The sequence below is a fragment of the Electrona antarctica genome, assembly GCF_951216825.1.
Source record: "Electrona antarctica genome assembly, chromosome: 9".
NCBI lineage: Eukaryota > Metazoa > Chordata > Actinopteri > Myctophiformes > Myctophidae > Electrona > Electrona antarctica.
This window is the reverse complement of record NC_136790.1, coordinates 7,257,811-7,272,857: the sequence shown is the minus strand read 5'-3', so window position 1 is coordinate 7,272,857 and position 15,047 is coordinate 7,257,811. Positions and strand designations below refer to the sequence as shown.

Genomic DNA, 15,047 nt, shown 5'->3' with positions numbered 1-15,047 from the left:
TAACAGTACAGTAAAGAACTTGGGGATCACTATTGATTCTGAACTGAATTTTAATTCACACATTAATCATGTTACCAAGATTGCCTTTTTTCATCTTTGAAATATTGCACGAATCAGAGCCTATTTGTCACTGGACGATGCAAAAACGCTAATCCACGCCTTTGTTTTTTCTCGGCTTGATTACTGCAATGCACTTTTTTCTGGATTGCGGTTGTTTTTAGGATTGATTTTAAAATTCTTTTACTTGTTTATAAAGCTCTCAATGGTCTCGCACCTTCCTACCTACATGACTGCCTGCCGAAATATGTCCCAAACCGCCCCCTAAGGTCTTCCACTGTTGGCCTGCTCGCTTTGCCTAAAAAAATGGCAACTAAAAAATACGGGGAAGCAGCTTTTTGCTTCTACGGGCCGACGGCGTGGAACAAACTCCCACTGTACCTTCGACAGGCAGCCTCTGTAGACATTTTTAAAGCTCAGCTCAAGACCCACTTTTACACCCTTGCTTTTAATTGATTTATTTGTCTTTTAAAAAAAATGTTATTCATGTCCTCACTGTATTGTTTATGCCCTGCCTTTCTTTTCTTTTTTGTGTAAAGCACTTTGAGCTGCATTTCATGTCATGAAAGGTGCTATACAAATAAAGTTTTATTATTATTATTATTATTATTATTCAGTTCAGGTGGATCACCACCCATCACCACCCACCACCAGGCAAACTTAATGAACTGGTGGGGTTGCCCACAAAAAAAGACATTTTAACAAATACTGTACACTTTTTTGAAAAATCATGGCACTCCATCTATTTAAATCTTTTTGCACACCTATGTATACTGCCCACTTGTGGCGGCGCTACAAAAAGAGCAGTATGCAGCCAGAGACTCAGTGTGTCTTTTATAATGATGCCATGAGACTGCTGCTTAAAGTGCCACGGTGCAGCAGTGAGACATCAGACTGCTGCTTAAAGTGCCACAGTGCAGCAGTGCAAGCGGAATGTTTGTCAGCATCGGCGTACACACCTGCTCAGCTGTGCTGAAGGAACCTCATGTACAAAATGTATGTGTAGGCTGTCTGGTTCTGTCAACAGCATTATTCTTATTCTGACTAACCCTTTTGTTGAGTTCAGTCAGGTTTGTTTCTAAACTGTGGAACCATTGGCGTGTAAGCCTGTATAGTATGCATTTGTGATTTTATGTAGACAATGTGTGCCTTTTGCTTGTCTCTGTATTTGTATGTTTTTTTTTATGTCACTATGGACCTTGTGGCTTTAATAAAGTTTGATTGATTGAAGTAAAACAATTGAGTACTGTTTCCACCACTGATTTTCTGAAGCAGAAGCCTGAGTAGCTGAACTTCAGGAGAGGACCCAGAAACGGCAGGAGAGCCAAACACAGATGGGCTGCATCACCTTTCTGCCACTCGGCAGATAAAGGTTTGCATTTTGGGGGAAAGCTTAGTTCATAGATTTTGTGTAAAGGAGGGAAAACAAATGCATTAAGTATATAGTGCTAACCATTTCACTAAGTATTGAGGGTCCAAGACAAGTCATACATGGGCAACTGGCGGCCCGGGGGCCACATGTGGCCCTCAGGTTAATATCCGAACATTGATATGATGATTTCAGCTAATTAGTATTAAAATGTTAGTATTGTTTTTGTCCAATGTATTTACCAGTAGTTCATAAAGTTAACTAACTAAATGCATTTGAAATGAAATGTCAGGATTCAAAAATAGTAAAAGATTATTCAGGATTCCAATTAAAAAAATAGCACATTTTGAGCTTGTAGATCAGCTATTTTTGTTACGACAGTAATCTATAATTTCTTCCCTTACAAGTCTCTAGGTGTAAATAGGATAGGCATAATGCCTATCCTAAATGCAAAGTGATGATCAAATGAAATTAATGAAGTCAATGTTCATTCTATGACCAAAATAAACTAAACTGATATGCAGGGAGTGGAAATATAGTGGCCCTCTCCATTGTCAAAGTTGCCCACCCCTGGTCTAAGTGGTTAACTGGACGTTTTAAGATGGGATTTACTCAACCTCGAATATTCAAATGTTACAGCTTGAACCCACATTTTAGTAAATTGTCTCACGTTAAACATGGGGAAAGAAGGAGGACACAATGATACGTTTAAAAACTTTTAATTGAAGTCGATACATGATTATTGCTGAACATCGTGATCAAGTGATGAAGTCAGATGTTGCCGGCCGCTCATCATGAAGTGCCTCCATCTCATCCGCCTCCGCAGCCTCCGCCTCCTTCTAGGCCGCCTCCTCCGGCGCGACATCCTCGAACGCCTCGTACTCATCAACCATGGTCGTGTTGGTCCCAGCACTCATGTCATCAACCATGGTCGTGTTGGTCCCAGCACTCATGTCAGCAAACATGGTCTTGTTGGTCCCAGCACTCATGTCAGCAAACATGGTCTTGTTGGTCCCAGCACTCATGTCATCAACCATGGTCGTGTTGGTCCCAGCACTCATGTCAGCAAACATGGTCTTGTTGGTCCCAGCACTCATGTCAGCAAACATGGTCTCGTTGGTCCCAGCACTCATGTCATCAACCATGGTCTCGTTGGTCCCAGCACTCATGTCATCAAACATGGTCTTGTTGGTCCCAGCACTCATGTCAGCAAACATGGTCTTGTTGGTCCCAGCACTCATGTCAGCAAACATGGTCTTGTTGGTCCCAGCACTCATGTCAGCAAACATGGTCTTGTTGGTCCCAGCACTCATGTCAGCAAACATGGTCTTGTTGGTCCCAGCACTCATGTCAGCAAACATGGTCGTGTTGGTCCCAGCACTCATGTCAGCAGCCATAGTCTTGTTGAATGGAATCGTGTAGAATCCTGTTGGCACAAGACATGGAGTTAATACAGCTAATGACTTTTTTTTATAAACAGGGGAATAGACAAATTAAGTTAGAGCCATCCAATATTTGCCCTCTTCGAGGGCACCGGTCCAGGAGATAATTTCCCATTCATTTTGCCGTAGACATTTCAAAAAATGTAAAAACCTTTAAGCCTCAGACACAACAACTCAGCTGGTTTATCTTGACAAACAAAGGGCACAACACTGGTTTGTTTTAATTTCCAATTACTTATTCGACAAGCTTTTCCAAAACCCAACACTTAGAAAAAGAATCACCTGCACATAATTTGACAGAAAGAAGCGGATAACATGTCTACGGTGGATTTGCAGTTTGGAACATTCAAGCTTTGCCTACAGCTGCAATGTTGGTGAGGTTAACGTTGTTTAACACAAGCAGATGGGAAATGCAATTTGGATCAATGGGATGTCAATGGAGGGTATTGAAACTCTAGATTCATCCCATTATTTAAACAAAAAAACGAAGTGTTGCAATGCGGCTACTGCACAAGCAACAGCTACTTTGTCAAGAAATTCTGTGCAGGTGATTATTTTTCTAAGTGCTGGAGTTTGGAAGCACTCGTCGTATGTCACTGAACGGCCCTGCGGTCGAATTTGAACATAATGCAGGAGGCAGCAGCTCGGCCCGTTAACAAAACGAGTGCTTCCAAACTGCAACACCTGCAGAGGATGTCTTTGACAGAAAGTAGCTCATAATATCTCTACGGTGGATTTTTATGAAAAACAAGCTCAGCAGATTGAAAGAGGATAATTCAAGCTTGGACTACAGCTGCAATGTTGGTGAGGTTAACGTTGTTTAACACAAGCAGATCGCAAACCAAATTGGATGAGTGGGGAGTCAATGGAGGGTATTGCAACTCTAGATGAATCCAACCATAAAAAAAATCTAGCATTGCAAATTGTGGCTAGGTTGTTAGTAAAGAGCGTATATTTATTTTAATTTGCCGCTTTATTTTAGCGATTCTAGCCTTTTGACAGGGGGGGCAGGGGCAATCGAACATGGGGCTAAATATGTATATTTCTTTACAAAATGTTTGCGAGTTTATTTTTTAAATATTTACTATAGTCCTACTAGACCCCAGAAAATTACACCTGGCCACAAAAGATCACATGATCTATTGAATGTCACATTTAGTAGATCCCATGATCTTATGTGGCCAGATATAATTTCCTGGGGTCTAGGACTATAGTAAATACTGAAATCGCTGTAAAACTTTGTAAAAATAAACATGTATTTAGCCCCATGTTTGAATGCCTCCACCACAAAAATAGCTAAAATGAAAGAAAGCAGCACATGGAAAAAAAATAACACTCATCTTTTACTTTCTAAAACAATTTAGTATTAAAATGCACATTGGAAACAAACCAATTTAAAGCTCTTTACCTGGGGCAAGAAGACCGAGAAGACCAGCAAGAACACAAGTGCCTAACATGGCTGCCACTGTCTGAGGAAGAAGTGAGTGTCTGACTGGCCCTCAGCAGCGGTTCTGAGGAAGAAGTGAGTGTCTGACTGGCCCTCAGCAGAGGTTCTGAGGAAGAAGTGAGTGTCTGACTGGCCCTCAGCAGAGGTTTTGAGGCTTGCTGCTGGTCCCACACAGCTGTTCATGATCAGCACTAATGAGTGGAAGAGTTGCTCACCTCACATGACTGTCTGTCATTGGATGGGAAAGTTTGGACACCCTGTGTCAGACTTCTGATTGGTCCCTGACTGACTAACCAGCAGGCTCTTTCTGACTTATCCCGCCCTGGTTCCGCATATATGAGTACTTTTACTTTTAGTACTTTAAGTACATTTTGATACCGATACTTTTGTACTTTTACTCAAGTACATTTTAAATTCCGTACTTTTACTTGTAACGGAGTAGTTCTATTTTTAGTAGTTTAGTAGTTCTAATTGTCCAGATTTTCATGTGTATGAGGTGACAGTACTTCATTAGACACCCTGGAGTCGTTTTTATGTGCAATGATGTATTCCCTTTGTATTTAGGGTTTCTTCCTGGAGGCTGAACCCTTGACAGTCAAACGTGCCAATGAAAAAAACAGTAATATAGTGACATCACATTATCAGCCCCTCCCCTAACCCCTCCCCCTTTATCATACAACTACAGCTGTGGGTGCAGCTTCAGTTCAGGTGGATCACCACCCATCACCAGGCAAACTTAATGAACTGGTGGGGTTGCCCACATAAAAACGACATTTTAACAAATACTGTACACTTTTTTGAAAAAAATCATCCTCCTTATATAACAATAAGACCTGTTTTAGGGTGGAAAAAAATCATGGCACTCCATCTATTTAAATCTTTTTGCACACCTATGTATACTGCCCACTTGTGGCGGCGCTACAAAAAAAGCAGTATGCAGCCAGAGACTCAGTGTGTCTTTTATAATGATGCCATGAGACTGCTGCTTAAAGTGCCACGGTGCAGCAGTGAGACATCAGACTGCTGCTTAAAGTGCCACGGTGCAGCAGTGCAAGCGGAATGTTTGTCAGCATCGGCGTACACACCTGCTCAGCTGTGCTGAAGGAACCTCATGTACAAAATGTATGTGTAGGCTGTCTGGTTCTGTCAACAGCATTATTCTTATTCTGACCAACCCTTTTGTTGAGTTCAGTCAGGTTCGTTTCTAAACTGTGGAACCATTGGCGTGTAAGCCTGTATAGTATGCATTTGTGATTTTATGTAGACAATGTCTGCCTTTTGCTTGTCTCTGTATTTGTATGTTTTTTTTTTATGTCACTATGGACCTTGTGGCTTTAATAAAGTTTGATTGATTGAAGTAAAACAATTGAGTAGTGTTTCCACCACTGATTTTCTGAAGCAGAAGCCCGAGTAGCTGAACTTCAGGAGAGGACCCAGAAACGGCAGGAGAGCCAAACACAGATGGGCTGCATCACCTTTCTGCCACTCGGCAGATAAAGGTTTGCATTTTGGGGGAAAGCTTAGTTCATAGATTGTGTAAAGGAGGGAAAACAAATGCATTAAGTATATAGTGCTAACCATTTCACTAAGTATTGAGGGTCCAAGACAAGTCATACATGGGCAACTGGCGGCCCGGGGGCCACATGTGGCCCTCAGGTTAATATCCGAACATTGATATGATGATTTCAGCTAATTACTAGTATTAAAATGTTAGTATTGTTTTTGTCCAATGTATTTACCAGTAGTTCATAAAGTTAACTAACTAAATGCATTTGAAATGAATATGTCAGGATTCCAATTCAAAAATAGCAAAAGATTCAGGATTCCAATTCAAAAATAGCACATTTTGAGCTTGTAGATCAGCTATTTTTGCTACGACAGTAATCTATAATTTCTTCCCTTACAAGTCTCTAGGTGTAAATAGGATAGGCATAATGCCTATCCTAAATGCAAAGTTATGATCAAATTAATGAAGTCAATGTTCATTCTATGACCAAAATAAACTAAACTGATATGCAGGGAGTGTGGAAATATAGTGGCCCTCTCCATTGTCAAAGTTGCCCACCCCTGGTCTAAGTGGTTAACTGGACGTTTTAAGATGGGATTTACTCAACCTCGAATATTCAAAAGTTACAGCTTGAACCCACATTTTAGTAAATTGTCTCACGTTAAACATGGGGAAAGAAGGAGGACACAATGATATGTTTAAAAACTTTTAATTGAAGTCAATAGACATGATTATTGCCGAACATCCTGATCAAGTGATGAAGTCAAATGTTGCCGGCCGCTCATCATGATTTCAGTCACTTCTCAAGGTCTTCCGCCGTCTCTGTCTCCTTCTGGGCCTCCTCTGCCTCCTTCCAGGCCTCCTGCGCGATCTTCATCCAGGCCTCCTTCACACCCGCCTTCAAGGGCTTATTAAAGGCCTATGAAAGGCCAGACCGGATTCCAGTCCTCCTTCCGGGGCTCCTTCCAGGCCATCGCCACCTTCTCGGCCGGCTCCGCCTCAACAGCCTCAGTCTTGTTGGTCCCAGCACTCATGTCATCAGCCATGGTCGTGTTGGTCCCAGCACTCATGTCATTAGCCATAGTCTTGTTGGTCCCAGCACTCATGTCATTAGCCATGGTCTTGTTGGTCCCAGCACTCATGTCATTAGCCATAGTCTTGTTGGTCCCAGCACTCATGTCATTAGCCATAGTCTTGTTGGTCCCAGCACTCATGTCATTAGCCATGGTCTTGTTGGTCCCAGCACTCATGTCATCAGCCATGGTCGTGTTGGTCCCAGCACTCATGTCATTAGCCATGGTCGTGTTGGTCCCAGCACTCATGTCATTAGCCATAGTCTTGTTGGTCCCAGCACTCATGTCATTAGCCATAGTCTTGTTGGTCCCAGCACTCATGTCATTAGCCATGGTCTTGTTGGTCCCAGCACTCATGTCATTAGCCATAGTCTTGTTGGTCCCAGCACTCATGTCATTAGCCATAGTCTTGTTGGTCCCAGCACTCATGTCATTAGCCATGGTCTTGTTGGTCCCAGCACTCATGTCATTAGCCATAGTCTTGTTGGTCCCAGCACTCATGTCATTAGCCATGGTCTTGTTGGTCCCAGCACTCATGTCATTAGCCATGGTCTTGTTGGTCCCAGCACTCATGTCATTAGCCATGGTCTTGTTGGTCCCAGCACTCATGTCATTAGCCATAGTCGTGTTGGTCCCAGCACTCATGTCATTAGCCATGGTCTTGTTGGTCCCAGCACTCATGTCATTAGCCATAGTCTTGTTGGTCCCAGCACTCATGTCATTAGCCATGGTCTTGTTGGTCCCAGCACTCATGTCATTAGCCATAGTCTTGTTGGTCCCAGCACTCATGTCATTAGCCATAGTCTTGTTGGTCCCAGCACTCATGTCATTAGCCATGGTCTTGTTGGTCCCAGCACTCATGTCATTAGCCATAGTCTTGTTGGTCCCAGCACTCATGTCATTAGCCATGGTCTTGTTGGTCCCAGCACTCATGTCATTAGCCATGGTCTTGTTGGTCCCAGCACTCATGTCATTAGCCATGGTCTTGTTGGTCCCAGCACTCATGTCATTAGCCATAGTCGTGTTGGTCCCAGCACTCATGTCATTAGCCATAGTCTTGTTGGTCCCAGCACTCATGTCATTAGCCATGGTCTTGTTGGTCCCAGCACTCATGTCATTAGCCATAGTCTTGTTGGTCCCAGCACTCATGTCATTAGCCATGGTCTTGTTGGTCCCAGCACTCATGTCATTAGCCATGGTCTTGTTGGTCCCAGCACTCATGTCATTAGCCATGGTCTTGTTGGTCCCAGCACTCATGTCATTAGCCATAGTCGTGTTGGTCCCAGCACTCATGTCATTAGCCATGGTCTTGTTGGTCCCAGCACTCATGTCATTATCCATAGTCGTGTTGAATGGAATCGTGTAGAATCCTGTTGGCACAAGACAAGGAGTTAATACAGCTAATGACTTTTTTTTATAAACAGGGGAATAGACAAATTAAGTTAGAGCCATCCAATATTTGCCCCCTTCGAGGGCACCGGTCCAGGAGATCATTTCCCATTAATTTTTCCGTAGACATTTCAAAAAGTATTTAAAAACCTTTAAGCCTCGGACACAACAACTCAGCTGGTGTATCTTGACAAACAAAGGGCAGGGTACAACACTGGTTTGTTTTTCTTTCCAATTACTTATTCGACAAGCTTTTCCAAAACCCAACACTTAGAAAAAGAATCACCTGCAATTCCGTACTTGTAACGGAGTAGTTCTAAATTGCAGTATTGGTACTTTTACTTAAAGATGAGTGCCACAAGTAGACAACCTGGAGTTGTTTTTATGTGCAATGATGATGTATTCCCTTTGTATTTAGGGTTTCTTCCTGGAGGCTGAACCCTTGACAGTTAAACGTGCCAATGTTTGCCAGGTTGAAAATGCCCTCAGCTCTGAACTCGGTAGAATCTGCACCTGGCTCGCTGATAACAAACTATCTTTACACCTGGGAAAAACTGAATCCATTCTCTTTGGTTCTAATAGTAATCTCAGCAAGGCAAATGGCTTCTTGGTTAGAGTGGGTGACAATGTTATCACACGTAAAGATGAAATTACCTACCTAGGTTCCATCCTGGAGGCTAATCTTTCCGGTGATAAAATGGCCACCAACGTAATCAAAAAAGTCAACCAAAGAACAAGATTCCTTTACAGGATCTCCTCACTGGTCGACAAAAACACCTTGAAGACCTTAACAGGAGCCCTCGTACAAGGCTTCTTTGACTATGCATGCACCTCCTGGTACCACAGCACCTCAAAGGCCCTTAAAACTAGGCTCCAGACTTCCCAAAACAAACTGGTCAGGCTCCTACTTGGCCTCACCCCCCGAACCCACCTCACCCCTGCCCACTTTGACAGACTGGCATGGCTTAGGGTCGATGACAGAGTACAGCATCTTGCAATGGGTCTGGTCCACAAGATTCGATACTCCACCAAGATACCCATGTACCTGTCTAGATACTTCCTTAATGTTAACGAAGTCCACACCCACAACACCAGAGGGAGTGCAACGAACCATGTACAACCCAGATTCGGCACAAACAAGGGACTAAATTATTTTCGCTCCTATGCCACCAAAATGTGGAACGCCCTACCAACAGTCATTAAGACATGCGAATCCCTTGACTCCTTCAAAACCGCTCTCAAAGGGCACCTACGGATGGCTGCAATTCGAAACTGGCCCCCGTAAAATCTGAATCCCCCCCCCCCCTTTTCCCCTCACTGTATATGTTTCTTTTACCTTTTTACCTCCATTATGATGAATTCCTGTTCTGTTCTTTGTCTATATAGAAGTGTCTACTTGTACGTCTCTAAATGTTTTGATGAATTGAACATGGTGGACCCTGTTGTAAACAAGTGTAATGCTTAATTGGGTCGTCCACTCACAGTTAACAGCCTTTGTATTGAGTTTGTGCTTGAAATGTACTGTAATTCTGCAAACAAAAAAAAGATTGCCTGCCAGTTTTCGGGGAGATGTCCTCTACCACATCACACTCTCCGGTGTAAAATGAAGGGCCGCCAGTGGGATCAGAAGTAAAACATTTGCTGTTTCCAGACTCTAGTGGGCTTTGGTCAGTTCATGTTCTCTTCCCTTTGCTTGTTATTGCTTCGTTATTAACTTGTTATTGAAATGGCCCAATCTGGGAGGAATTTAAATAATATTCTGTTCCATTATGAAACAATCAACATTTACAGTACATGGTGGTAGGATTTATAGTTATATTTTAATGTGTTACTGGAGTCTGGACACCAGTAGCATTGTAGCCTCCCATTGTCACCACTAGGTGGCAGCAAAGCCTACATTTTGCTTACTTGGACCCCAGGCCAGCAAAATGTATTAACAGACATTTTATATCACTTTAATCATATTCTATACTATCAAACAAACAATTCAACATAAACATTGTTTATTCCTCTTCGGCTATAAGTAAACAACAATAACAAACATTTCACCAGTGGCGTAAAGTAACCTTACTCAGGCTACTGGGTAACGGGTACAGTCGCCCCTTTTCCATCTCGCCCCACTACTCTTACTCTGCCTAGCTGTAAATAACAAACAATATATAAAAGGTATTCATATTAATTCATCACTGTTAAGTTCACTCTGTATATCCACGGGCATAATAGCATGATGATGCCATTACAAAACATGGGCTACATGGAAGAAATGTGTTTAATAAAACGAAATTAACTGCTAGAAGGTCCTAAATTAACTTAATTAAGCAGTCTGATTGATTGAATTGATTGATTGATTGATTGATTGATTGATTGAAAAATTGTATTAACAGTTTGCAGAATTACAGTACATTTCAAGCACAAACTCAATACAAAGGCTGTTAACTGTGAGTGGACGACCCAATTAAGCATTACACTTGTTTACAACAGGGTCCACCATGTTCAATTCATCAAAACATTTAGAGACGTACAAATAGACACTTCTATATAGACAAAGAACAGAACAGGAATTCATCATAATGGAGGTAAAAAGGGAAAAGAAACATATACAGTGAGGGGAAAAGGGTGGGGGCGGTGGGGGGGGGATTCAGATTTTACGGGGACCAGTTTCGAATTGCAGCCATCCGTAGGTGCCCTTTGAGAGCGGTTTTGAAGGAGTCAAGGGATTCGCATGTCTTAATGACTGTTGGTAGGGCGTTCCACATTTTGGTGGCATAGGAGCGAAAATAATTTAGTGCCTTGTTTGTGCCGAATCTGGGTTGTACATGGTTCGTTGCACTCCCTGGTGTTGTGGGTGTGGACTTCGTTAACATTAAGGAAGTATCTAGACAGGTACATGGGTATCTTTGGTGGAGTATCGGATCTTGTGGACCAGACCCATTGCAAGATGCTGTACTCTGTCATCGTCTCTGTCTCATGTTATTCTTTCTTAATTGTATTATAATAATGTAATTTTATTATACTATACTGCTATATCAAATAAATCTGTATACAAGATAATTTCAGAGAGGGAGGGAAATTAACTGTTAACTACACATTTCGCGGGGGTGAGTTGGTAAAGGGGCGAGTCGTCTGGTATTCGGCTACTGTAGGCTACTTATAAAAATGTCTGTACTTTTACTTCTACTACACTAGATCAGATGCAATTATTGTAGGACTTCTACTACACTACAATTATTATTAACTTAGTTAATTTGGTATTGGTATTTATCCTGTATACAGATTTGATTGTATATAGTCTATCTCTATATAATAATAACATGACACAGAGACGGTGACTGCTTAATTAAGTAGGCCTACCTGTTACTGATCTACAACTTAAACTCACATTGTGTCACGACTCACAATGTGAGCAGTGTGAGCTTGTAGATCTGCTATTTTCAAAATATTTTTATACAATTGAAAACTTGAAACGGATATTCTGCATAATTATAGTAGTGACTATACTTTTGGTACTTTAAACTTTTATGATGAATTGAACATGGTGGACCCTATTGTAAACAAGTGTAATGCTTTAGGTTCACAGTTAACAGTTTTGTATCGAGTTGTGCTTGAAATGTACTGTAATTCTCCAATCTGTTAATCATTTCTTCAATTAATCAAGCAAGCACATTTTGATGCCAATACTTTTTTACTAGGCAGGCCTACATTTTGAATTCCGGACTTTAGGCATATTTCTACATTGCAGTATTGATACTTAAGTTTTACTTATTTTTCCACCACTGACAAGTTCACTTTTTTTTAGAGAGAGAGAGAGAGAGAGAGAGAGAGAGAGAGAGAGAGAGAGAGAGAGAGAGAGAAGTTTCTAGTTTATAGCAAATACAAACAAATACAAAATAAAGGCTACATGGGAATTGTAGTCCGGAACGCAGGACCTCACGCTCCTCGGTGGTTAGTGGTCCGCTGCAGAGAACTACATTTCCAGGAAACCAACACTGCCTCCTCCTTGGCAGCAAGCCAGCCAGCAGGCAGCGCAACACCTCAGCCCCGCCCCCAGGCAGACACGGTAGTTTAGGAGCGTCTCTTCTCCTCCTCTCGATCGGCTCCAGAACATTTCAATATTATTAGATCTGTAATAAACCGTTAGTTTAGGCCCGGATCTGATCTATAAATGATGGATGTATATGCCACCGTACCGCGGTGCTGCTGCTGAAGAGGACACTGTAGTTTTTTTTATCCAGAAGAGTCCAGTCCGTCTGTCCGTCCATGAAGCAGAGGTGAAGTTTTATTTTATATTAAGTGTCCTACAGAGCCAGTGCAGTAACTACAATTTTTTTTTTTGGGGGGGGGGCGATATTGGTTTTAAAAGTGCTTCAAAATGCTCAGCCAAATGAGATATCGGCAGATAGGCTAAAGTGATATTAAACTAATTGTAATTGTTATTTATTTTTTAATGTATTGATTTATTTAAGGGGGGGGGGTACACGTCTGTGTTCCTATCCTAGCCTACTGCACTGTGTCTTTGTGTAAGGCAGCATGAAGCAGACGTAAAGTTGAAATCCTTCCAAAACTAAAAATGTGTGCTTCCCCTGTCTTGTGTTTAAATATTGTCTGGGGTGTTTTAAAGTGTTTCTCTTTAAGTCAGTGGTTGAACACAGTGGAAAAATCACTTTCATGTCAAAGACCCCCTGAATCGAATTTATTTAGAGAAGATGATGTCAAGAATGTGTGTCAACATCACTCAGGAAAAGATTGACTTGTTTGTAGATATGGATAAATGGACTATTTTCCAATAGCCCCCAAAAACTAAAAAAAAAATGCATAGGGCTTAAGTGTTCCTATATAATTTATCTATAGGGACCCCCGATAGAAAATACCCCCCCTCCTCCAAGGACGACCCCTGGGGGTCTACGTATGGACCACACTTTGAGAAGTATGCAGTGGTTTAGAATCTGATTGTCACTTCCTTGTATGGTAAACGCATCAAATTATGAATGACTGACTGTGACCTCACACTGTCTGTTACACATACAGTAGTGCTATTTCTACTAGTTGAGCAAAGTTATAGAGTTATAGTTGTTATATACATTAGACCCGTAGTTTAACCCTTTTCACATAGGTCCATTATATATTATATATTCAGCATTTGAGCCATGGACCACCATGACGTTTAGCCTCTCAGACCCAAAACTAAACTACTGAATATTGTTGTCGTGATGTAGGCCCCTATTGATGTGGTACCATAACAGGCAAACGATCAAAATAACAATTCTACATTCTGTAATTGTGTAGACTTCTTGTAAATCAAGTAAAGCAGATGTTCAATTGAACGCTTGAGTGTGAAATGAAACCAAATTAACCCCTTATGGGTTTCATTTTACATTCTCAAGAGTTAAAGATCTAATAAGGGTCCATTGTTGCATGGTTACCAACTCTCCATCATTTAGCTGGGGACCACCTCGAACCTCCTCAAGGAACACTGGCGGTCCCCAGACCACTGAAAACCACTGCATTATAGCTTAAGGCCTATTCATACGGTAGTTTAGGTGATAAGGTGACCACCAAAACGGTGGTTAGTAAAAACAGAGAGATGTGTTTGGGTGATGACAATGAGCGATGAGTATCTTATCATCGCGGCTCAGTGACGTCATGTAGTTTTAGTAAAAACAGAGATGTTTTGGGGTGAGCAGTGAGTCTCTTATTAAAGCAGCCCAGTGACGTCATGTTGTAGTTTTAGTAAAAACAGAGATGTTTTGGGGTGAGCAGTGAGTCTCTTATTAAAGCAGCTCAGTGACGTCATGTAGTTTTAGTAAAAACAGAGATGTTTTGGGGTGAGCAGTGAGTCTCTTATTAAAGCAGCCCAGTGACGTCATGTTGTAGTTTTAGTAAAAACAGAGATGTTTTGGGGTGAGCAGTGAGTCTCTTATTAAAGCAGCTCAGTGACGTCATGTAGTTTTAGTAAAAACAGAGATGTTTTGGGGTGAGCAGTGAGTCTCTTATTAAAGCAGCTCAGTGACGTCATGTAGTTTTAGTAAAAACAGAGATGTTTTGGGGTGAGCAGTGAGTCTCTTATTAAAGCAGCCCAGTGACGTCATGTTGCAGTTTTAGTAAAAACAGAGAGATGTGTTGGGGTGAGCAGTGAGTCTCTTATCACCGCGGCTCAGTGAAGTCGTGTGTCTAATCGTTAGGTTTTGCTGAAATGTATATTATTAGGCTAAATAAGGCCTTGAATCATAGTCATTGCTATTAGCAGTAATCACCAGAATCACTTTAGCATCACCAGCTACATAAACATGATAGCCTAAAGCAGGTTACCTATACTGTGCATGATACAGTTTCATGATTTACACATTTTGTTATATTATTATTCATATTAGACTGAAACTACAGGTCTGGGAATGCCCATTGTTATGCGCCAGTCTAGGGGCCTGAGACACAACATGAAATAATGACGCTCCTGCCTTCCCCAACTCCCAAATAGCCACTCAAACAGTTAAAGTGTACAAAATAAATTATACATTTATTAACATAATAGAAATAACAATGTTTAGTGAGTTTCATAAAGTGAATTCATAAATTTAAATAAATGAAAAGGAACTAAACCAAAATAATAGAGCTGCCCTCCTTAACATAAACAGAACTCAAAGGAAACTAATGAACTCAAAATCACTTGAATCATACCAACAGACAGCCAAGCAACCATATCTAACTGAACATAACAAAATGCAGGCGGTGGCTGGTTGGGACTGGAGGAGGACAGGTCTGTTCCCTT

General features: G+C 41.5%; 2 protein-coding genes across 2 annotated transcripts in view; one reads left to right on the top strand and one right to left on the bottom strand.

Moving 5' to 3' along the window:
* Window positions 1-2,129: 2,129 nt before the first annotated feature.
* Window positions 2,130-4,465, bottom strand: LOC306929603 (uncharacterized protein). Its single transcript, XM_079510197.1, has 2 exons — window positions 4,277-4,465; window positions 2,130-2,852 (listed from the first exon to the last, which is right to left on the bottom strand). The coding sequence occupies exons 1-2, from the start codon at window positions 4,323-4,325 to the stop codon at window positions 2,266-2,268; spliced, it is 636 nt and encodes a 211-aa protein (XP_079366323.1). The 5' UTR covers window positions 4,326-4,465; the 3' UTR covers window positions 2,130-2,265.
* Window positions 4,466-12,417: 7,952 nt separating this feature from the next.
* LOC306929291 (inositol 1,4,5-trisphosphate-gated calcium channel ITPR1-like) overlaps window positions 12,418-15,047 on the top strand; it is a 136,614-nt gene continuing 133,984 nt past the window's right edge. Inside the window, exon 1 of the mRNA XM_079509733.1 lies at window positions 12,418-12,552. The gene's annotated coding sequence lies outside the window, so the exon portion shown is untranslated. The remainder of the gene's footprint in view (window positions 12,553-15,047) is intronic.

Excerpts from the sequence above, each read along its gene's own strand:
- LOC306929603 (XM_079510197.1), bottom strand. The coding sequence starts at position 4,325 with ATGTTAGGCACTTGTGTTCTTGCTGGTCTTCTCGGTCTTCTTGCCCCA. Across the intron at positions 2,853-4,276 it reads TCTCGGTCTTCTTGCCCCAG|GATTCTACACGATTCCATTC; the intron begins GTAAAGAGCTTT and ends TTGTGCCAACAG.